The 24,660-nt window shown below is 39.7% G+C and overlaps 2 protein-coding genes across 4 annotated transcripts in view; one reads left to right on the top strand and one right to left on the bottom strand.

The window, feature by feature from the left end:
- The first annotated feature begins 162 nt into the window (after nt 1-162).
- On the top strand, nt 163-8,597 carry LOC131953408 (cysteine-rich PDZ-binding protein-like). Its single transcript, XM_059316573.1, has 6 exons — nt 163-327; nt 5,070-5,135; nt 6,193-6,247; nt 6,512-6,594; nt 7,128-7,145; nt 7,362-8,597. The coding sequence occupies exons 1-6, from the start codon at nt 312-314 to the stop codon at nt 7,424-7,426; spliced, it is 303 nt and encodes a 100-aa protein (XP_059172556.1). The 5' UTR covers nt 163-311; the 3' UTR covers nt 7,427-8,597.
- The window catches only part of LOC131953407 (kinesin-like protein KIF26B), a 183,052-nt gene continuing 166,987 nt past the window's right edge, over nt 8,596-24,660 (bottom strand). For 2 of the 3 annotated variants that reach the window (XM_059316569.1, XM_059316570.1), the window contains exons 15-19: nt 15,366-15,528; nt 12,172-14,945; nt 11,563-11,750; nt 11,104-11,318; nt 8,596-10,784 (exon numbers count right to left, since the gene is read on the bottom strand). In XM_059316569.1, the coding sequence (XP_059172552.1) occupies nt 10,614-10,784; nt 11,104-11,318; nt 11,563-11,750; nt 12,172-14,945; nt 15,366-15,528 (3,511 nt within the window). In that variant the 3' untranslated portion in view covers nt 8,596-10,613. The remainder of the gene's footprint in view (nt 10,785-11,103; nt 11,319-11,562; nt 11,751-12,171; nt 14,946-15,365; nt 15,529-24,660) is intronic. The other variant, XM_059316571.1, reaches the window with a different exon arrangement.

The following is a 24,660-nucleotide window of genomic DNA, read 5'->3' as shown; positions in this document are numbered from 1 at the left end:
AACACATTCTGGTTGTGTAACTTAATTTTGCATCCAAAACTTTAAATTTAAAGCTTATTGTGTAGGTCTCAACACATCTAAAATTATATAATCTAAGTTAAATTAAACGAAAACCAAATTAGAACAGAAATAAAGGTACATAACCCAAAGAAACGGAAATTGTTTACATCCGCCTCATAAAATTAGAAGGCCACAACTGAAAAAGCTAACATAATTTTTTAGATTAAAGTCTAGATCTAGATTTAGATCTAAATCTAGAATCTGTAATATATGTGATAGATCACTAGGTGGATTTTTATCATTTTACAGCAATGGTTTGCGAAAAATGTATGTATTATTATAGATAGTAGTTAGTTCAGTCAAGAATCGGCCCGGTAATCGAGATCTAGAATCTAGATCTAGATCTAGATCTAGATTCTAGATCTAGATTCTAAATAAAATTTAATCTATCGTTACGGTTTTAGGGGGTACGTAAAATCGGCCGAGGCTAGATCTAGTAATGTGAAAAAAGGGTGACTCGTCAAATTTTTGTAATTATTTTACATTTTTAGAAGGATTTAGGTAAAACTCTATTTGGTAATCTATCGTTTTGGGTACGTAAAATCGCCCGCGATTTGTAATGTGAAAAACAGGTGACTCCTTAAATTTTAATAATTATTTCACATTTTGAGGAGGATTTATGTATTAAAAAATACAAAAATGTTTCCTTGATTCATTTATGTATCTGTTTTTAAACAATTGAATTAAAACTTTTCCGTAATAAATGAAGACTAGCGATGTTTCCAACAGATGCAACCATGCTCATTTACTATAGCAGCCATCTTGTCTAAGTTTTATTTTTATAAGCTTTTAGCGCCAGATTCAGGGGGAAGCCACTCTATTTTACAAATGGCTGCTGTTTATATAGCAAACCTTGCTCTCAGACACTGCTGTTTAAAGTTAATTTCTGGCCTATATCGATATATTTAGCCATTGATTTAGGTTTATTATTCATTTATCTATAATATTTGACACAAAAGTATGACAATATACTTCTATTAAAGCCTTGACAATGAGGTAACGTTTTCGTACATAAATAGCCGCGGGCGATTTTACGTACCCAAAACGATAGATTACCCTCTATTTTACTTTTAGCGTATTTTAATAATTTTATTCTCCGCTTCTCGTTTACCTCCAGACTGGAGGCTCCAGTTGAGCGTATTTTATTATAATAACGGAAACACACCAAAACATTAGGAAAACACGTTTTATTTATTTGTATTGTATTTTTATTTTAACAAATGAATAAACAAGGTAATTAAAAAGTCTAGTGACAATTTTAGCGCAATTTCCTTATGTTATCTAAAAATAGCTCTGTCGTAGCGTAAATCAAGAGCAGGGTTAGTAAAACCATTGGTTAGTTATTAAAACGTTTTTTATTAATTTTTCTCAGTATTTTACATGTTTTATTTACAATAGAGTTACATGACTAAAAATCATTGCGCGCCTACTGAACGTGATGGCGCAGCCATGGAACGCGATGGCGCAGCTATTGAACGTGATGACGCGTGTGGTGTGGTTGGAAAAAATGCCTACTAATTCGGTCCAAATTTTAATTAATTCAAAATTTTTTTTGTGACCGAACGAAAGGATATTTTTGAAAACTTTCTTCGGCAATATTGTTCTAAATTATGGCAGGAATCGATTGGTACATGTTTCAAGTCGCTTAGTGGTCTGGTTGCCGAGATATGGGCCAAAAACTGCTTTTTTTCGAGGTTTTTTGGCTTTTCCGGGAAATCCATGAAAGAACCGTAATTTTTATGGCCTATGTTCATCCTCGTAACTTGCTTAACATAATTGCTTTTGGAACTAGTCATCGATATTGCTTCGTTGAGGAGGAGATACGACTTAAAGCTGCGGACACACATCCATCCATCCATCCATCCATTCATTCATACATCCAGAAATGACGGGTTAATAAACGCAATTCTCCAGAATGGAAATTGCGCTAAAAAACAAAGAGACTGACTTTGTTTTTGATTTTGATAATTTTAAAATTTACTTTTGTAAAAACTTGAGAAAAATCCAAATTTAGAATATTGAATGTGCTATGTTCGTGTGTAAGGATTTTCATGGCAATGGGTGAAGTACGTAAATGTACCTCACAATTGGCTGCAAAGGCGGTTAATTTTGTATTGTTACAAGTATCTCCCAGGCATGATACTATAAATAAACATTAATGAACTTACAATGACCAAAAAACTGAGGCCAACACAATTTCAACCAGCTATTGCCCGAGCTATGACGTATGCTGATAATTAAACTCACGGTGAACCCACGACCGTGTAAGGATTTTTCTCCCGCTGACGATCACACGCTATTTAATTGGAACTGTTCTAATGCTTTTTTATGTTGTTTTTTTTTACCTTTTCTAATTAAAAATCACATTCATAAAAAAGTAGATCTAGCTTTAGTCTTAGTGTTTTCCTAACAATTTTGTGTGTTTCAGTTGTGTTTATAGTAAAATACGCTAAACTGGAGGTGAACGTGAAGCGGGGAATAAAATATGCTAAAATGGAGTTTTACCAGGATTTATGTTGTAAAAGTTATAGAAATATTTCAACCCTTTATTCATGTAGGCTTACCTGTTTTTAAACAATATATTAAGGGGATATGCTATGTTTTTTTCTATTTTTTACAGTTTAAGATCTAAAGCCTTTTGAATACTTTTATCATATTTGGCATATAAAAGTAAGTATTAAACAGCAAAAAAAAAGGGTCGAAAACAAATGTGGTTGTCATGGAAACCCCAAAAACATCCGCCATTTTGAATTTTTCAATACTTTTAAAAATACTAAGGCTTTTTTATTTATGCACCTATAGCAATCAAATTTACACTGCTTATATTTCAGTATATATTAAAACTTTTGTCACGACAACTTTTTGAAATAGTTACTAGTAAGAATTTTACAAGGTCTAAAAAATCGTACCCTTTTTAGTATTAAAAAAATTTCAAAATGTGCATATTAATTACAAAATACTTTTTTTCTATGAAAGCCATCACAATTCCCTCGTGACAAAAGTTGTATTTTTGCATCAAGAACATTTACTGAAAATATGGTTGGCATTGTTTAATAAATGAAAAAGTAGTAGACTTTTTAGTGTTAAAAACATGCGAACTGAGAAAAACAGCAAAAAGTAATGAAAACTAGGTCAGGAAAGTACCATATGGGTGTAAACTGCAAAGCCGATTGTAAGCTTTGGGTGTTTCCAAGATGTAGGAAATTAAGTTTATTAGATACATGAGAAATCCAACTTTATAAAACGTTTCATAGAGAGCTTGTAAGATTGGGAAAAATTGATTATTTTTAATTAATAGGGTCATAAAAATCGTAATTCAAACACATAAAATATTTTTTTCTCTTTAAAGCTATTATTTTCTTTATACAAAAATGGACAAAGTATCCAAAAGTGCAAAAAACCCATCATGACGAAAAACAAAGAAATTTTGTGATTTTTTTTCCGCGCATATCCCCTTTAGACATTTCAGTAGGCCCTAATTATTATTAATAAATAAAGATTAGCGATGTTTTTATCAGATGCAACCAAGCTCATTTACTTTAGAGGCCATCTTCTTTAAGTTTTTTGGTAACATTTTTAGCTAGAGATTCAGGGGAAACCACTCTAACCGCAGTTTATATATTATATAGCAAATCTTGCTCGCAAACAAGGCTGTTTTAAAGTCAATTTCTGGCCTTTATTGATATATTTAAAAATTGCTTTTGGTTTATTATTCAATTATCTGTTATATTTGACAAAAAAATATAATAATATAGGCCTACTTCTTGTATTAATTAAAGCCATATTAATGAGCCACCTTTCTCGCACATTACTAGCCTTGGCCGATGTACCTAAAATGATAGATTACCCAAGAATCTAGATAGAATCTAGAATTCTAGATCTATCAGCTATTTCTAGATCTTATCTAGATTCTAGATTTTTATTCTAGATAGATGTTAGAACTTTATTAACCTAATAAATTAATTTAATAGACCTATCTGCTACCTACTACTACTACTAACTACTACTAGTAGATCTATGTTGTTTTTTAAAGTCATTTGTATTAGGGGCCTACTATTTAACTATTAGTTTTGGCCTAGAAAATTTTATACATTTCATAGTAAAAAATCATAGCATTTAGTTTTTCTTGCATGTCCTTTTGACTGCTGGCTGGTTTATTAGATTTTAGATTACTGTTAGTTTTAGGCAACCAACTTTTCAATCTCAATGATAACCTTAATTTCTAACCATAACACTAAACCTGAGATTATAACTGATTAACTACTTACAATCATACATAATGCTAGATCTAATAATACCAATTTTACCATTACCAATACCTTCCCCAACACACCTATTTTCAGAAGAGTCTCTTACCGTATACCGAATACCATATACTCATATAGATCTACTCAATTTAGATTTTTAAAAGTAATGTTTGAAATTGAAATTAAGCTGTTAGGCCTGTTTGTAATTTTAAAAGAGTGAAAATCCAAAATCTCATTGTGGACTGAACTCAGTTAAAATTTATTTAGAAATCACAGTTCTAATAAACAAATTGTAATTTTGAGGGGGTGTGGTAGGCAGAGCTATGACTTAATTTTAGGGTGGTGGGTGGGTCTGACTTCTTTTGAAAAAAGGTAAATATAGTTTAAAAAGCATGTAGTTTATGGATGAGCCCTTTTATATTATTTAATATTTTTGAACATTTTTTATGTGTGATGTAGATTAACAGCTTAAGTTATTTATAGGCTTAGACTTGTCGTCGTTCATAAGTTAAGAAGAGGTTCATTTAATACATTTTGTCAATGTGGTTAACAGATGTAGTAGAGCTTAATACAATACTTAGATATAGAGTACGTTATTAAGGGGTTAGTATTTTGTGAGCATTTTTGGTGTTTGATGTAGTACAACTAACAGCTTTAATAATAATACTTATTTTCTCTGATATAATATAGGCCTACTAGGTGTGTGTGCTGCATGAAGCAACAAATCTAAATATTGATGACTCTTTTTTTCTCAATGAACAGGTCAAAAAAAGCTTGGTAAAGTAATTACACCAGACCCATGGAAAAGCGGTGCACGCAACACAACAGGTTGGTATTATTTATTAATGGTAACATCATGATGCTAAAAATTTGTATTTCATTTTTTACATCTTATCAGTGCTTCTTCTAATTATTATTATGTTAGTGTATTTTATGTAATTTACAATGTCTGTTAGTGGGTTGTTGCACATTTTATTACTTATTTTTTAATCACTTGAAATGCAGCAATTTTCTTCAAACTCTCCAGATACATTTGTCTTTAATGATGATGCAAAAATATCTAATTTTTTATTTCATTAAATGTTCAAGTAAGGATTAAAAAATTAATTAAATGGTTGTCATAACGAAGGGTAGATACCAAATTTAAGTATTAATGATTGCTCGATGAGCCTGTTTACAAAAATAAACTTTATTACACGTCTGAGGGATTTTTCCCCGAAGTGTCAACTACTGACTAAAAAGGGGCAGGTAATTGTCTTTTAGAAATTACTAGCTACTGATTGGGTTTTAACGCAAATAGTTTTAGTCATAGCTTCATTTAGAACAAATTTATAAAGAAGAAAGCAAGTTTGTTTTATTTTCTTATTTTCAGTGCACTTAAACTTATAAGCTTTTTATTATAAAAGTTTTAAGTGTTAGGTTTGGATTAGTTTTAATGGTCAACAACAATACTAAGTTATTAAGTATCAGTTTCCATTTTTTCTTGCCTTTAACTACTCAAGTATATTTTTCATTGATTTTAATTCGTTTGTAAAAGAAATACATATTTATGACTAACATTTTCATTAAAATTTCATGCTTTTGAAAATCTGGCTTAAGATTATGCAAAATATGGTTATGGTTCTCTTTTCTTCTGAGCTAGCTATTTTCTCAATTTTTAAAATTCTTTTGTTGTTAGTCTGATACAGTTTTAATGTCTAATTCTTATTTAGAAAAAACGTTTTTAAAAACCATGCTCACAATTTCAACACTATTTTACATTGCACAATATTGTTTACTCCGTTGTAAAGAGTAAATAAAACAATAGTTATTATGAAAACTGGGACAAGAAAATGTTGACATATTGGTTAGAATGTCTCACCTGAGCTTTTCTTTCTTTCATTAGAAGGGGGAGGCAGGAAGGTTGGGGAAAATAAAGCCCTCACAGCCAAGAAAAACAGGTGAGAATTAGCATAAGTTTAGATAAAAGATAATCAGAAAAAGTGGCAGCTTTTTTTAGTTCATCATAATTCTGGCCCTGCCATAATTCTGACTTAGATCCTTTTATTGACATCTGTGCCAAACATGAATCTCTTCTCTACTGCATTGTCCTTTTGTACAAACTATAATAAATGTTTATTCATAAATTCATATGTGTATTTTTATAATAACTGAACTCAAGTAGTAAGTTAGTCAACTGCCTGCTTCTTTTATTGTCTCTACAGATTTAATCCTTACCAGACTAGCTTTGAAAAATGTCGAATTTGCAAAACATCTGTACATCAGCCTGGATCTCACTATTGTCAAGGTACGCCAAGAGCAGATTAACTTTGCTCTATCATTTACATAGGTTATAATATCTAATGTGTCAAATTATCTTAGCTGTGTCATTTAGTTACATCTAATGTGTCAAATTATCTTAGCTGTGTCATTTAGTTACAGCTAATGTGTCAAATTATCTTAGCTCTATCATTTAGTTACAGCTAATGTGTCAAATTATCTTAGCTGTGTCATTTAGTTACAGCTAATGTGTCAAATTATCTTAGCTGTGTCATTTAGTTACAGCTAATGTGTCAAATTATCTTAGCTGTGTCATTAAGTTACAGCTAATGTGTTAAATTATCTTAGCTGTGTCATTAAGTTACAGCTAATGTGTTAATTTATCTTAGCTGTGTCATTTAGTTACAGCTAATGTGTTAAATTATCTTAGCTCTATCATTTAGATAGGTTTATGTTTATGACTAAATTTGTTTACCATCTTAATTTGACTGCCTTGTTTGTACCCCCTCTGTACCAAACTTCACATTGTGTATTTACCTAAGAAATGTCACTCTTTTTCAGGATGTGCTTATAAAAAAGGTAATACTTTTTTCTAATGGGGCTCTTTGTTTGAAGTAGCATATTCTTGCTCTTATTGTTAAGTGTTTAGCTCAAGAGAATGTTCTTGTAAGTAGAGTGGTTTGTATTCATGGCTACATTTATTTTTATACTGGTCAGTGTAACAAAATATTCTGTTACTTGTGTTGTAGTGAGTAGAGAAAAAACTTGTCTGACTGACTTTGTTGTCTGTTTCAGGAATATGTGCCATGTGTGGAAAGAAAGTATTGGAAACAGCAAACTATCGCCAGAGCTCTACATGATGTGGTTGTTGTATTCGTTGTCACAGGTCTGCTGTAGGTAGCCCTGGGGTCTGTAAATACATTTATTTTATACAGCTAGCCTGAATATTTTGTACAGCTAGCCTGAATATTTTATACAGCTAGCCTGAATATTTTGTACAGCTAGCCTGAATATTTTGTACAGCTAGCCTGAATATTTTATACAGCTAGCCTGAATATTTTATACAGCTAGCCTGAATATTTTGTACAGCTAGCCTGAATATTTTGTACAGCTAGCCTGAATATTTTGTACAGCTAGCCTGAATATTTTGTACAGCTAACCTGAATATTTTGTACAGCTAGCCTGAATATTTTGTACAGCTAGCCTGAACACACCTGAAACTTTTAACTCTGTCAGAAACACCATTGTAGGAAGTTTTAAAATGATTGTTGTCGGTTGTCTTTGAAATAAGGAGAATGTATTTGTAACTATTGATATCATGATTTAAATTTTAAATATATAAATAAACCCTAAAAATTTTATTCATTGTTCATTTCATTAGATAGCTCTTAAAAATGTGTATGTCACAATAAACAAGCATAAAAGAAGTTAATGTGGGGAATTTTTATACCAAATAGACTTTCATTAATTTTTTTTAAAAATCAGCTGTATAAAAAAAAACTACTTACTTAACTAACTTGAGGCTCAAGAATTTTCAGTTTTTAAAATTGCCAGATGCTGTGTTAAAAAAACCCACAGTAGGTTGTCTACCTTACATTATCATTCAGTAGAAGTGTACTGTAAGTAACACATTCTAGTAAACAGCACACTTTCAATTATAGTGTCTACACGAGGTCGTCCAGTGTGCCCTAGGGTCATTGAAATCAGAATGCTGCATTATAGTTTCATGATTGAAAAAAGCATCACAGATAGTAATTTTTGTGTAGTGCTTACAATATAAAAGGACACTGCTGTTGCACAAGATCTGTTGAGCCAGTTTGAAACATTTTATTAAAGTTTTGTTTGACACTTAACAGTGTGTCCTTGGCTTTAGTTTATACCTTTTATGAACTATAATTACCAAATGGCCTCTCCTATTTGAGCCAATGTTTCAATCACATGGCTTTCTACTGCAGTTAAAAAATTTAAATTAACATTTATTCTTCCCACATGAAAATAAAAAAAAGTTGACAACAATAAAACAAATTGATTGCACAGTTTTATTTCAAGTTTCAGTTGCATTATTTTTATTTTTCAATTTTTAAAAAATATTCGAAATGTCAAAATGTGTCAATTATAAATGTGTCAATGACAGAGCCAGATGCCTGACCATTTCCTCTGACACCAATGTATTTACAAGTCAAAGGACAATCCACTGCGGTAGAAATAAAGGCTCACTAAGCTAAAGTGTCTGCACCATGGACTGTTGCAGAGAGATGTCTGACAACAGAGCGCACCAAAAATAAAAACCCACCTGCTTCATTTATCAATTCTAAAAATAATTCTCAGAGAACAATATTGAAATAATAAGGTATACTAATAAATAAATATTTTGTCAACATTGAATTGATCCTTCATGCTAATTGAACATGTAATAAAAACAGTGTGCTAGCAGACTATCAGGGAAGACACAATTCTAACAGACTGACTCTCTAGGGAGAGTTTATTTATATATTTACAAGGTTGAACCCACCAGTCAGTACGTTACTGCAAGAAGTTTTTTCAGGTTCAGTCAATGTCATAGCAGCCAAAATTGGACAGTCAGTCATAGCCTGATGTCAGTTGTAGATGCCATAGATGTCAATGATGACAGCTGTCAGCCCACTTATTTGCTGATGATCATGACAATGATAAAGCTTTGCTGCCTTGGTTAAATAGCTTGGCGAAAGAGAAATTGTAAGGGGGCTACTAAATTGGTACTGGTAGGGTTAATAAATGAACCCTGGTTAAAGTTAAATGAACCGTAACTAGCTACAGAAACAGGATGAGCTAGGACTAGAACTATTCACCTTAGAACAATGTCAAACGTGGCTAGACATAGAGAACTAGGTAGTACCTGTGCAAGCTGTAACTAGTTTCTTGTATTTCTCAACACTTTTTCAACTACTGCATTTTAAAACAATGCAATTCTAAGCATGTTTACACCTCAGATTAAAAGAAGCAATTGATAATTTTAGCACATTTGTGCTTTCATACAAAGAGCAAGGGAGACAAGTGAGTACTTGAATATATATACACCAGGGAGACGTTTAAACACTTGAAAGCTCTATAAGTCTTGAGCTGAGATATTTGGTTTGTAAATATACTGACTGCTGGATAGACATGATATTTACAATAAGTTTATGGCTTATGAGGAAAAAGTAAAAAAAAAAATTTGAGTGCCCACATACCCCAGTTTGTTTAGACAGCGAATTTATCATTAGACTGCGCTGTCTAGGATACTACATAAACTTGCTTAAATATTTTCTCTTGATAATAATTGTACATCAATAGGAATAGTTACATTTGAATTAATTACAACGTGGCACTACCCAATACTTTCACACTCAGCAGTCTGTCTTACCAGGCTAAACAATCTTTACACCAAACAAAATTATTATGCAAACAAAAAATGTTAAAATAATGGTACAAATACACAAATATAAATTAAATAACAGAACAGCAGTTACAGATCATATACATAATTATCTAGGTGAAAGTTGCATAAATCTTTTCAAGTGTGAAATCCAGGTAACCAGCCTATCGTTTGCGTTGGATCTCATTCATGCTGGTAGTCTCAGTGGTGTGGGGCTCGTAAGTTGTAAGGCAAGTACTGACCGATGATGTTAGACCTAATGATGCACCTAGAATACACTGGATCATTTTTTCTATGCCACTTTTCTGTCATTTTTAGAAGGAAGTTTTTTACAGTACAAAAAGAAAACTAATGCAAATTATAAAATGTGCGTTCTTTGCATAGATTATTAAAATAATTATTTTAATGATTAAGCAAAATTAAAAACAAGTTTTAATATAAAACTTTATGAAATACAGGCAAAATGTAATGAGAAAGTTTAACTTTTAAAATTAAAAAATAGCTGTCCTCCAATTAGCAATTTGGTCAAAACTTGCTTCAAAATTTTAAAAAATTTGGTGGGGAAATTTTTTTTACAAATCCGTGAATAAAACAATATTTTAGAGTTATCTTTGCCTGTGTCACATAGTTGACAGCAGTGGTAAAATTAAAGTCTATACATCCGTCCCTCTTTGTCTGGATTTACAAGAGAAACACATGAGAAATTTACAATCAAAAGACCAGCCGTTTCTCTCCATCATTATCCGGTCCTTGGATTCTGTTTCATCTCCATCATCTTCTCTAGAACTTGCACTTCTCTGCTTGCTGTCAGGTAGAGCTTGTATCTGCAAGTTTGTAGGTCACAATTTTAAAAAGTCCTTCTCATCATTATTATTAAAACACCTTAAGCACTAATTCACATATTTTTTAGTAAGGATAATTATTAATAGAAGAAGTGACTTGGTCAATAATGAACACACTAGTAAAACATTCTTTAAATGCTCTAATCTAAGCAAATTTTCCAAAGCGTGTAGGCCGATATAGTTTAGTAGACTACTTTCCATGAAGACAAATTGTAACCCTAGGTTTTAGATGAAATAAGCTAGCTTGGTATACAGGTACATTTTGTATTTAGCAGCATCTAAATGAAAACTGTCAACTAACCTCATCATCTGTCCTCCTCCGGCCTAACCTCTCCACCTCATCAGGGTCATATTTCTTTAACTCAAGAGGCTCATCTTTGACTTTGTACAAATGTCTGGTGTCCACCCATGCTCTATGTGATGACCCCACAGATCTACTTCCTGTCTGACTTGGTTGGCTGGAGGCCGGGGAACTTTCTGTAGAATGGGCAGGGGCTGACCGACTTCTTCTAGTTCCTTTAAGATGCAATATTTTAATTTGTTTGAAATACATTCATGTGCGATCAATTTAGTTCTAGATTTTGAAATTGTTTAATTAATTCCTCAAAAAGGTTAATTTAATGATTTTTTAAATGCGTTTAAATATATACATATACACACATATAAAACATTCATACATTTTTAGTGAAAGTAAATTGTGGTAGGTTTAATAAAATTGTAAATAATGTGGCATAAAAATGATTTTGCAATGGTAGAATACCTTTTCTTTTGGAACCTTTCTTGCATTCTGATGAGGACTCACTTGCGCTATCTTCATGGCCTGATGAGGAACATGTGGCCTCACTGTCTCGCAGCATGCTCTCATACCCACTGCTGGTTCCCCCGTGTAGGTTCTCAGTCTTGGTGCAAGGTCTTGAGTGGCCAGGGTGGACCTCTGTGCTGATTGTGCTATAAATAAAATTTGCCCAGTTAGAAAGTGTAAATGTGCAACTAGCAAGTAAATTATCCAATTGGAAAATAAAGTTTGTGCAAAAATGCGAGACACAAAGGAAATTAACCTAATTAGAAATTTTAAACAATTATAGGAAACCCAGTGATTAAAAATGACTTTGTACATGCATTTGATAAAACTATTTGTTTTATTAAGACTCATGTCTTGAAACTGGACTTTGCTGTCCTAAATTTAAGCTTGCACAAAATCTTTTAATGAACATTTTTCTTAAGAAGCTGTGTATGGTATAAAATAATTGTTTTTGTACTTGAATAAATTCAGTAAATAATAAAATTATAATTGAAATACAGCAAGTAATTGACTCAATTATTTGAAGCACAAAGTTTTACTGTAGGGGTTATTAAAAGATTGAATTACCTGTTATCACTGCCATGTCCACTGCTTGAGTGGCTGGGGGTCCTCGGCTTAGTCACAGTGGCATATGGAGATAACAGTTTCTTTTCATGGGCAACTATTCCACTATCATTTCCACTGTCAGAGTCATTTCCCTTGCCCCTGTGGACAAGCTCGGATAATTTTCTACCACTGCCAGCTTTAGTTTCCTTTTTTCTGGCTTTGCTGTCTTTTGTTGATGGGGAGGATGTACGAGATGAGCAAAATGATGGCAATTTGCTGGTGGAGCCATTCTGGCTTTTGCTGCCTGGCTTTTGAGCTGGAGATGATTTAGTGCTAGAGACCACAGGGCTTGATGTAGCAGAGGAGACGGGGGAAGTGGCGGAGGAGACGGGGGATGTACCCGATGATGAGGCGCAGGCCTTGTCATTTTTTGAGAATTTACTTTTTAAACTGGGACTCACAGCCGTAGGGTGTTTGCCAGCTTTCTGTGGGCTGTCTTTGACCACCGCAGCCGGCTGTTTGGCCACGCAGTAGATTGATCGGCTGGAGGACTGCGGACTAGAGCTGGGCTTGGGAAGCCCACTTTGTTTCATGACAGGAGACTGCTTGGCTGGAAGTGGAGGTTTGTTTTTGGTGCCAAGTTTTGGTGAGGGCAGGTACCCTGAGACATGGCCGTCACCTTTCCCTGACTGCACGTCCTCATCCAGCCCCAATCTTTTGGATGGGAAATCAGGATCAGACGTGACATACATGGCCTCTACAGACATTCCGGTTAAATTATTGACATGCATTTTACCAAGTGTTTCCTCCTCAAAGGCTCTCATTAGGTTAGGGTTAGAAGCTCCATCAGGTTTACGACTGAGTAGAGGTTTGGTCACCTCAAGCATCTCCTGGTCAGCATCAGAGAGGGCAGGTGAGACATCTCTCTTGAGGCAGCCGCGGGCTAAATGGCGATTGAGCTGGGCAGTTTGTTTGGACTCGGTCAGAGCTTTAGAATGTTGGACAAGGAGGGACTCAGACTCAGCGTTCTGGTGGTCTCTCTCAACATCATCGTGGTTGCTGCAGGATAAGCTGCTGAAGGTCTCGTTGTCCAGCTCAGCGGCCAGCCCTGAGCCATCCTTGGTCTTCATGTGCTCCAAATGCTCGTCCACTTCCATTTCATAAATAGATTCCCGGTTGAGCATGGAGGCATCAAAGCTGCTGTCTAGACTGGTATCCAGGATCATATTGCACTTGTTCACAGCCAGAGTATCTGCCCCATCATCACTGTCAGACCTGACGCCGTTCTCCTCCGCCATTCTCTCGAAATCTGAATCATGTTCTGTGTTGGTCTCGGCATCCGCCATAGAAATATTACACAAAGTGCTGACAGGCTGGGCCTGCTGGGTGCTGGAAGGTTCCTTCTGCTCTGTGGCCACAGACTTGATCCACTGCACCACCCTGTGGGTGGGGCTGGCTGACCCAGGCAGCTGACCTTTCACCAGTTTTGGAGCTTCCATTTTATTGCACTTTCTAGCTAAGGCTGGGGAAGGACTAGGAGAGAGTGACTGATTTGAGGAAGGTTTCTGCTCTGAGAGTTTTTGTTTTTTGCTGGACACCATAGGACTGGATGAGGCATCCTGCTTGAGATCTGACCGCACGTCCACAGCATCTTTGCTGGAGCCAGAGGACTTGGCCTGGTCATCACTGTTGAAGCTGGCTGGACGAGATTCAGCAGGAACAACCACCATGGACGTGTCGCTGTCCACACTGACCGTGCTGTCAGGTCTGTCCTTCACCTCCATGATGTGTTTAACCAGGGCTTGTTTTAAAGCTTTTTCGTTGACCCCGGCACATTTGGCTGGGTGGCTAGTTTTGCTGGGGGCTTCTGTCTTGCTGCATGTGTGCATGGGTTGGGAGGGGTTGCTGCCACTGACCATTTCCTTGGGGCCGTCCACCCACTGTTCCTCCGCGTCCACCTTCTTAGAGGCAACACGACGGGAAGACGAATCAGACCTGTGATGGTGGTGGTGGGCTGCGGTCTCTCCCCGGCTGTGATGCCCCTCGGTGCGAGTTGAGGGTGCAGCTGTCAGCACGGACTGGGGCTGCTGCTGCACTACGAAGGCTGGGGGCCCATCTACCCAGAGCTCACTGGCTTTGGACTCTGGGTAAATGGCCGCTCCGGGGCCATCAATCCACTGCTCACCCTCCAACGGCTGCTGTTTATCGTGGATGGCCTTGGCCAACTTGCTCTGCGATGAATGACAGTGAATCTTGGTAGGCTTCTCCTGCCAGGGGCTGCCTGCTGCGGCACTGTCTGTGTTGGCCAGTCTGCCATCAGCACTCATCTTTGTGTGCATGCCCATTCTGTGACCCATTTTGACCAAGCCTGGATTGGGGGACCCAGGCATTGATGGGGGCTGCCCTAGTTTCATAGAGGCACCGGGGGGAGGGGACATGATAGTTCTTAGTGGGAGTCTGGACTCAAGGCTTCTCACACTGCGACCACTGTCAGAGTCATCACCAGACGACCTTGACCCACTGGGTCTCCTGGGAAGGCGTGGGTTAGTCCTAGGCACATGCCTAGGGGGCCCTTCATTGTCTGTTAGTTCTCTGTCACTCAGGGACTGGCCGTTGGCCCCTATGTAGATGACAGTGTCACATGACTGTTCGCTGCTGGACGTGTAGTCAGGGTCTGAATGAGAGGAGGAATAGAGCACGTCCTCCCTCAGAGTTCCCATCCTCAGGCCCCTGTACGGACGTCTGAACTTGACATCACCATCAGTTGAACTGTCCTCAGAGCTGGTACTAGAAAACTGAAATTAAAAGTTTCCAAATTTAATTTCATCTTTGTTTCAAACAAATGTTAATTGTATCTTGGTTTTAAATAAAGCTAAACTGATATCTTTTATTTCTAATCAAGATCATATTTCACAAATTTTGTTTTCAATTTTAACTATAAGCTTTAATTATATACCAGCAGCTATTTAAAGATTAAACAGACCAAAAATAATCTAGAATTTAAAATAAAAAATCAATATTTGATATTTGTGTTGGATTGTAGGATAGTTACTGGGAGTGTATAAGAGTGACTGGGACTGTACAAGAGTGACTGTGAGTGTATTGGAGTGACTGGGAGTGTCTGAGAATGCTATGAAACCATCAGGATGTCTACAGACGTTCACATGTCAACTAAGTGTCTAAGGTTCTGGAGGTGACTGGGAGTGAGCACTCACTTTGGTCCTACGCCGCTTCATCCTATGGACACGTGCCGCCAGCTGGATGACCTGCAGGGTCTCGTTGTAGTGCGGCACGGCCGAGGACACGTGCGCAATCATGCACGTGCGACACGAAAGGTTTCCTAGAGAGTCTCTCAACAGTTGCGCAATCTTGCTGTCTCTGAAATACATAATGTCAAAGTTCAAGATGGTGATGTAAATTACACTTGAGGTCAAGGTTGTGGGGTGGTACAAAAACAGGGGAGGATGTAATTAAAAGAGTAGCTGCTAAAAGAAACGAAAACCGTCCGTGCCGACAGAGGGGCTGTAAATAACGTTCATAAAAAATATTCATGGCAAAAAAAACCGTCACGTGATTGTAATAAAATACAATACATTGTGTTCATAAATTTCGTAATGCAAAAATCGATAATAGAAAGTCGAGTAGATAATTATCTCCCTTTGGAATAGCCTCCCTTGCAATCAGTTTTTATTTGGAGCAACATGTGGTTTGTCTGTCTATCTCCTGTTTCCATCAGTCATTCTGTCACGGCTTATATTTTACCTCATCCCTCGACAGCTTGCGGGGTGCCACAAGTGGCTACCCACACGAGATTTCACTTGAACAACTTTTAAATGTTCACCAACCGCCCTCAAAAAATGAATCGTTTGACTGATTTGTTTTGTTTACTTCAAGAACAGAGTACTTCCGGTTCACGGATCTTTAAAGCCCTGGCAATGGTTTAAAGTCTTGACTGGTGTTGGCAACGATTCTATGGGCTATTAATCTTCATATTGCTTGAACGCTTGAAATGTTACTATTTATATTGTTTTGAGGTAAGGGGGGGGGGGGGGTAGTCTAACTTTTTAAACTAACCTTTAACAACAGAGGAATGCAGACAATGCAGTAAAAACAAAATGTACTGATTTTAAAGCTTCGAGTTTACGCTGCCCATTGAGAATTTAGCCGACTGCGGTGTAGTCTAAATATAGAACATAAACAAGAAGTGAGCTTGCACACCACGTGACCACAATGACACGGTGACTGGCCGAGATGTTAATACGTGACACGCTCGAACAAGCACGCTACACATTACATTTTTTTACGCTAATTGACCATCACAATTTCTTACAACTCATTGACCATTGCGCGTTATGGCCGGATGCCTAACGCATAAATCCCCGAACAATAATTGGCAAATATTTGGATAAAATTAGTAATGTCTGTAAAAAAAAAATGAGCATCACGGTTTTGAAAACTGATTAATTGAATTTTTTCCTCATCCATTCGTCCTCTGCCCCAAGCCTGCACCTCATTATCTCCGCTTTCATCTATGATCCGCCACTCAACCCCCACCCCCTTCAACACTAAAAATATATTCACAAGGCTCCCCGAATGTTTTAATCAAAACCTAATGGCAAGCAGGGGATGGGGCTGGGGTGACCCTAATGGCGAGCAGGGGATGGGGCTGGGGTGACCCTAATGGCGAGCAGGGGATGGGGCTGGGGTGACCCTAATGGCGAGAAGGGGATGGGGTGACCCTAATGGCGAGCAGAAGATGGGGCTGGGGTGACCCTAATGGCGAGATGGAGCTGGGGTGACCCTAATGGCGAGATGGAGCTGGGGTGACCCTAATGGCAAGATGGAGCTGGGGTGACCCTAATGGCGAGCAGGGGATGGGGCTGGGGTGACCCTAATGGCGAGCAGAAGATGGGGCTGGGGTGACCCTAATGGCAAGATGGAGCTGGGGTGACCCTAATGGCAAGATGGAGCTGGGGTGACCCTAATGGCGAGCAGGGGATGGGGCTGGGGTGACCCTAATGGCGAGCAGAAGATGGGGCTGGGGTGACCCTAATGGCAAGATGGAGCTGGGGTGACCCTAATGGCGAGCAGGGGATGGGGCTGGGGTGACCCTAATGGCGAGCAGAAGATGGGGCTGGGGTGACCCTAATGGCGAGATGGAGCTGGGGTGACCCTAATGGCAAGATGGAGCTGGGGTGACCCTAATGGCGAGCAGGGGATGGGGCTGGGGTGACCCTAATGGCGAGCAGAAGATGGGGCTGGGGTGACCCTAATGGCAAGATGGAGCTGGGGTGACCCTAATGGCAAGATGGAGCTGGGGTGACCCTAATGGCGAGCAGGGGATGGGGCTGGGGTGACTCTAATGGCGAGCAGAAGATGGGGCTGGGGTGACCCTAATGGCGAGCAGAAGATGGGGCTGGGGTGACCCTAATGGCGAGATGGAGCTGGGGTGACCCTAATGGCGAGCAGGGGATGGGGTGACCCTAATGGCGAGCAGAAGATGGGGCTGGGGTGACCCTAATGGCGAGATGGAGCTGGGGTGACCCTAATGGCAAGATGGAGCTGGGGTGACCCTAATGGCGAGCAGGGGATGGGGCTGGGGTGACTCTAATGGCGAGCAGAAGATGGGGCTGGGGTGACCCTAATGGCGAGATGGAGCTGGGGTGACCCTAATGGCAAGATGGAGCTGGGGTGACCCTAATGGCGAGCAGAAGATGGGGCTGGGGTGACCCTAATGGCGAGCAGAAGATGGGGCTGGGGTGACCCTAATGGCAAGATGGAGCTGGGGTGACCCTAATGGCGAGCAGAAGATGGGGCTGGGGTGACCCTAATGGCAAGATGGAGCTGGGGTGACCCTAATGGCGAGCAGAAGATGGGGCTGGGGTGACCCTAATGGCAAGATGGAGCTGGGGTGACCCTAATGGCAAGATGGAGCTGGGGTGACCCTAATGGCGAGCAGGGGATGGGGTGACCCTAATGGCGAGCAGGGGCTGGGGTGACCCTAATGGCAAGATGGAGCTGGGGTGACCCTAATGGCGAGCAGGGGATGGGGCTGGGGTGACCCTAATGGCGAGCAGGGGATGTGGCTGGGGTGACCCTTGTCTAATGGCGAGCAGAAGATGGAGCTGGGGTGACCCATAATGGCGAGCAGAAGATGGGGCTGGGGTGACCCTAATGGCGAGCAGAAGATGGGGCTGGGGTGACCCATAATGGCGAGCAGAAGATGGGGCTGGGGTGACCCATAATGGCGAGCAGAAGATGGGGCTGGGGTGACCCTAATGGCGAGCAGAAGATGGGGCTGGGGTGACCCTAATGGCGAGCAGAAGATGGGGCTGGGGTGACCCATAATGGCGAGCAGAAGATGGAGCTGGGGTGACCCATAATGGCGAGCAGAAGATGGGGCTGGGGTGACCCTAATGGCAAGATGGAGCTGGGGTGACCCTAATGGCGAGCAGAAGATGGAGCTGGGGTGACCCATAATGGCGAGCAGAAGATGGGGCTGGGGTGACCCATAATGGCGAGCAGAAGATGGAGCTGGGGTGACCCATAATGGCGAGCAGAAGATGGGGCTGGGGTGACCCATAATGGCGAGCAGAAGATGGAGCTGGGGTGACCCATAATGGCGAGCAGAAGATGGGGCTGGGGTGACCCATAATGGCGAGCAGAAGATGGGGCTGGGGTGACCCTAATGGCAAGATGGAGCTGGGGTGACCCTAATGGCGAGCAGGGGATGGGGTGACCCTAATAGCGAGCAGGGGCTGGGGTGACCCTAATAGCGAGCAGGGGCTGGGGTGACCTTTATCGCCGGGCTCTTTCATGTGGACATCAGTGCATGTGCTGGACAACTTCCCGTTGGGGCTGTGGGGGGGGGGGGGGTGGAGCAGTGGGCAGCCATCTTGCTCGCCGTTCATTCACTCAAATCAATGTAAAGAAACACAATAAAACAACTCTCGCTAGAAACGTTGATAATAGTTTAGATCTGTCATAGTGGTTAAAAGGTACTTGGTGAGTCATATGAGTATATACACATTACAAAACAAACTCATCAGGTAAATAGAAGAGAACATGAGCAGAGATATATTCTATATGCAGTACATCATGTTTAGGTAGCTTAATATACGGACTGTGCTGTTAAAAAAATAAAACTGTAATGAAGGTAAATTTGTTGCCCAAGAAAATAGGCTGGTAGTCTGCATGTGTTAAGATGGGTTTGGTATGCAACTTGTACCAATGTATGGATGGGGGAGGGAGGGGTGTTTAAATAATTAATACATAACACAAAGCGACAAGGGCAGTTTGCGAAATGTTCCTGAAAGAATACCAAATACTAGAAACTCGTTCTATTCGACTAGAGTTTGATTTCGTGGGGTTCTCTACATAGAACGTTAGAGATGTTTTTACAAATCTTAAAAAAGGCAAAAGCCCAAAGTCTAATTTGAGAACGTCGTTAGGTGTGCGGGTGTTGAAAAAGGGGGCGTGTTTGGTGTGCGGGTGTTGAAAAAGGGGCGTGTCCAGATGATGAACAAGATGAGAAAAAAAATGTACATCAAACATTTCTGGAATTTTCTGGTCGTTCGTTCCTTTAGCTGTTGGGAGAAATCTCCAGACAATTTTCTAAAGGGACATTTCACGCGAACGCGTTGGGGCTAATTCAATGGGAGAAATGAAAGACACTTTAGCGTCTAGTTAACGTTATTGCCCCCCCCCCCTCCCCCCTTACACGGCTCCTACAACTAATTTCATTTCCTCTGTTATTGATGACTAATTATTTCATTAAATATCTCACACGCCTAAATCAGGTGCTCAAAAAAATGCCTGTGACTTAAAGGAACCAAAATATAATTATTTTTTATGTAGTCGCCCCACCCCCTCCCCAACTCGACGGTTTAGATATTATCGTTGTTAATGAAGTTGAAAATTGCTTGGCTCGCTAAAACGAATTTTGTAAAAATAATGAAGACTGGGCTAGCTGTTCACAGGCAAGTGGTGGTAGTAAAGAGTGGGGGGGGGGGGAGGGAGGGTATTCTGGAACAATTATTATGGTTCAAGCACTTTCGTAAAATTTAGTTTTTCTTGGTTATTTTTTTTTTAATCAACCTCTGCAGACGATAAAGGAAGAACAGGTGGAAGACGGTGAAAGCTGTGCACGTTTCTCGGGGGAAAAGCGATCGCTTGACGGTAAAAGTGGGAGATACGTTGCTAGGTAGTCGAGATGATGCTAACAAAAAAATTTGAAGATTTGACCTGAATAAATATCGGTCAACTTCTAGAATCTTCTGGTTTGTTTTCTCACCCGTTATCTAGATGACATAGCACCCAGCCTTCTAGCTACGCCCGAGAATCGTTTACCAAACCTAAAAACCTCGTGACCTGAGGTTTATTTTTAGGCTGTCGATCTCGCGAGGTCGGCCATTGTTGCAGGATTCGAGCGCCCTGCCTATGGATGCACTGTTTTAGCGTTGTTGACTTGACCAGGTGGAGCGATAACAAACCTGATTCCCGGCTGTTCCCGCTTGGCCTGAATATTTCCCGGCCTAATTGCCCGCTTTGTGGTCTACCCCCAAGTTAAATGAATCGCTAATTACTTTAATTACTCTCATCAGGAAATATTTTGATTGGAGAAATATAAGACGCCAGGATGTTTCTGATTTGGGAAGTGGTCTGAAAAATAGACGGGTATGTCAGACAGAAGAATTACCGACAGACAGACTGGCCCGACAGACTGGTTGTCTGACAGACTGAATGTCAGACAGACGTTGGGTCCATCACGTGCTGTGAGACAGGATTCCTCTAGGTAAATGACGTAGAGATCAAATTAGAGCCAGCACGAGGTTAATTAAGTGGTGACCGGCATTAAATAGTCGGGTACCCAGGCCTGATCCAACATGGTATTCTGGGCGGCTAAAGTAGGGGACGCGCCGTCAAAATATGCGATGACTAATTAATATTTTGGTGTGTGTGTGTGAGGTGTGTGTGTGGGGGGGGGGGTGATAGCTGGATGAGGCGGTTCCCCTGGTAACTTTGTTGTGTGGGCATTTGTGATAACACACCGAGAAATTTAATAGAAGAACTTGGATTCGATCCTAAGACCTCAGCCGGGTTCGCCACAGAATATCTCTAGAACTGACCCACGTTTGAGGACCGGAATATTCAGTGCCCCACCCTGCTGCGGGAAATAGGGAAGACATGTTGGAATCGATCCCTTTATAGAAATCGAGTTTATGTTTGCCAATTAAGTTTGCTTCAGCTTTTGGGAGGATCGAGATAAATGTGGTATCGATTACAGTACGGTTGAACGCAACAACGTAAAGATGGCGTTCAGTGGAGAAAGCCCTTATCCTAATATCCCGGTGAAATCGAGGGTAAATTCATTCCTTCACACGGATAGCAGGAATAGATACGGACATCTGCACATCCGGTTAGCGCATGAATCATGGGATACTGTCGTCAAGTGGCCAGGACCACATGGCCGTCAGCTCGGGCGGAAAAAATGGCTGGCAGTTAGTTGGGATTTGGGCGGCGATATAAATCTCTGACACCCCCCCCCCCCCCCCCACAACAACTCCCACCATGGGCGGCGACGCTGAACCCATTTGGTGGTGCCGACTTCCGGCTCGTTCTAAAGACGTGTATGCTCTGTTGATTCCAATCTCAGCAGGAGAGAAAATAAATTAATGGGCTCGTCAGATTCGTCGCACTTGGTCAACTCTACCCTAGGCGTGTTGGACTACCAGCATTTTGGGTTAGAATCAACTCTACCAGCGTGTTAGAGTCAACTCTAACAGCATGTTGGAGTCAACTCGAGTCAACTCTATCAGCATCTTATGTTAAGAGACTATCCGCGAGTCAACTCTACCAGCGTGTTAGAGTCAACTCTACCAGATCTTGTGTTACTTAAAATCTAACAGCGGTGACTCCTAAAATGAAAATATGCACACATAACATTCACATGTGTTACATATTTTAATAATCGCGAGTTAACTATTAGATCCCTTATCCTATATACAAAAATATTCTAACTACAAACATTTCTATAGTCTATTCTTTATCACCGAAGTAAAATGGTAAAATAAATTCATAAAAAACGTTTTAATAACAAGCTTTTATGTAATAATGCACTAAAAAGTAGAAAATAAATTATAGACTACTATTTAAATAACTATAAAGAAAAGCGTGGGTCACTTTAGTATCTATTGGATACCTTTACTAATGTTAAGGAAGACACCGACGCTTTTCTTTTTAGTTATTTAAATAGTAGTCTATAATTTATTTTCTACTTTTTAGTGCATTATTACATAAAAGCTTGTTATTAAAACGTTTTTTATGAATTTTTTTCAGTACTTTACACGTTTTTTTTAGAATAGAGTTACATGACTAAAAACCATTGCGCGCCTACTGAACGTGATGGCGCAGCCATTGAACGTGATGACTCGTGTGGTGTGGTTGGATAGACATGCCTACTAATTCGGTCCAAATTTTAATTAATTCATAAAAAATTAATTAGGCATCCAATTAAGTCAAATTTAATTTCAGATTGCATTGTCTTCATGTCTTGACCCACGTGCCAAATGTGATTCGTATCGGTCAAGTAGAAGTGTCCGAATTTTCACTCCGGCGTTTCGAACTAGACAGACAGACTGACGACAGACTGACGACAGAGGAAGTGAGTTAAATAAAAGCTTGTAAAAAAAAAATTCATAAAAAACGTTTTAATAACAAGCTTTTATGTAATGATGCACTAAAAAGTAGAAAATAAATTATAGACTACTATTTAAATAACTATAAAGAAAAGCGTGGGTCACTTTAGTATCTATTGGATACCTTTACTAATGTTAAGGAAGACACCCACGCTTTTCTTTATAGTTATTTAAATAGTAGTCTATAATTTATTTTCTACTTTTTAGTGCATCATTACATAAAAGCTTGTTATTAAAACGTTTTTTATGAATTTTTTTTTCAGTACTTTACATGTTTTATCTACAATAGAGTTACATGACTAAAAACCATTGCGCGCCTACTGAATATCACGTTCAGTAGGCGCGCAATGGTTTTTGAACGCAGCCATTACGTGGTCGTGATGGCGCAGCTATTGATGACGCGTGTGGTGTGGTTGGCTAGACATGCCTACTAATTCGGTCCAAATTTTAATTAATTCATAAAAAATCAATTAGGCATCCAATGAAGTCAAATTTAGTTTCAGATTGCATTGTCTTCATGTCTTGACCCACGTGCCAAGTGTGAATCGTATCGGTCAAGTAGAAGTTTCCGAATTTTCACTCCTGCGTTTCGGTCTAGACAGACTGTCGACTGACGAGGAAGTGAGTTAAATAAAAGCTTGTAAAAAGGATGGTTTTTAAATTTTTTAAACCGTGTAAGACTGGTTCGTAGTTATTTCCCTTCTTTCTGTCAGCACGCGCTCACGTGACTAAATACAACGTGACTTAAGTACTCACGTACGTAGACTAGAGTTTGTGCTTCAGCTTAATGATCAAACTGTTCGGGGGAGGGGTGGGGTGGGGAACATAATTCTGAACTTGTGATTGCCAATCGATGGGAACATTGAACTGGTCAAAAATGGCCGTAAATATGGGACCGGTAACGAATATTTATAAAAATGAGTTTGGCATGAGTAAGATGCATAGGTCAAGCGGTCAGAATATTTATGACCAAAGAACTAATTACCAGCTCCCCTCCGTCCTGCAGAAATGCCCCATTTGGGCCCGTCCACGGGCATAAACATGGCCCATAGAACATGGGCAGCGCGACAGGAAGTGGTGGTACCCGCCCCCTGCACCCCGGTCTAGTGGTCATCTCTACAGGGCAGGCCCGTTCAATGGGTCAGCTGAGACTGCCCGGGGGTGAGTCAATGCCGGTCATCGTGAGTCAAGGCAAACAGACGTGTGTGGCGGGAAACGGGCACGATTTACACGTGCATATATACATAGTCGTCTGCCAAATCAGATGGTCCGTATAATGTTCACAGCCCTGTACACAGTGTATAGGGACGCCCCTCCCCTCCCCCCCCACACACCAACTATGAAAGGGTTATTCCCCCCTCCCATATTTATCACGGAGAACTTCGAGTTGTCTACAATGTTTGCAGTTGTAAGTGTGTATAAGCTGGTTGGTCATTTTGTCACGTGTGCATATAGATCTATATATAGCTGGAAACTGTACGTGTCTTGTGTTGTGATGTAGGGGTGGGGGCGGCTATGGGAGACGTTACTTGCCACATTAAAAAGTATTTTAAAATCAACAGGTGTGAGTAGGTGTATAGATGATGTGTGTGCTATGGCATGGCAATTAAAGGTAACATTGTGATGATTGGTTGCTGTATAGATGTTTGCAAATATGTCTGATGTAAAGATGTCTGCCTGATGTAAAGATGTCTGTCTGATGTAAAGATATCTGCCTGATGTAAATATGTTTACTGATGTAAAGATGTCTGCCTGATGTAAAGATGTCTGTCTGATGTAAAGATGTCTGTCTGATGTAAAGATGTCTGCCTGA

The sequence above is a fragment of the Physella acuta genome, unplaced genomic scaffold (genome assembly GCF_028476545.2).
Source record: "Physella acuta isolate Inbredline_101_S28 unplaced genomic scaffold, ASM2847654v3 ptg000920l, whole genome shotgun sequence".
Taxonomy (NCBI): Eukaryota; Metazoa; Mollusca; class Gastropoda; family Physidae; genus Physella; species Physella acuta.
Note: the sequence above shows the minus strand (reverse complement) of the source record. Positions and strands in the feature narration are given on the sequence as shown.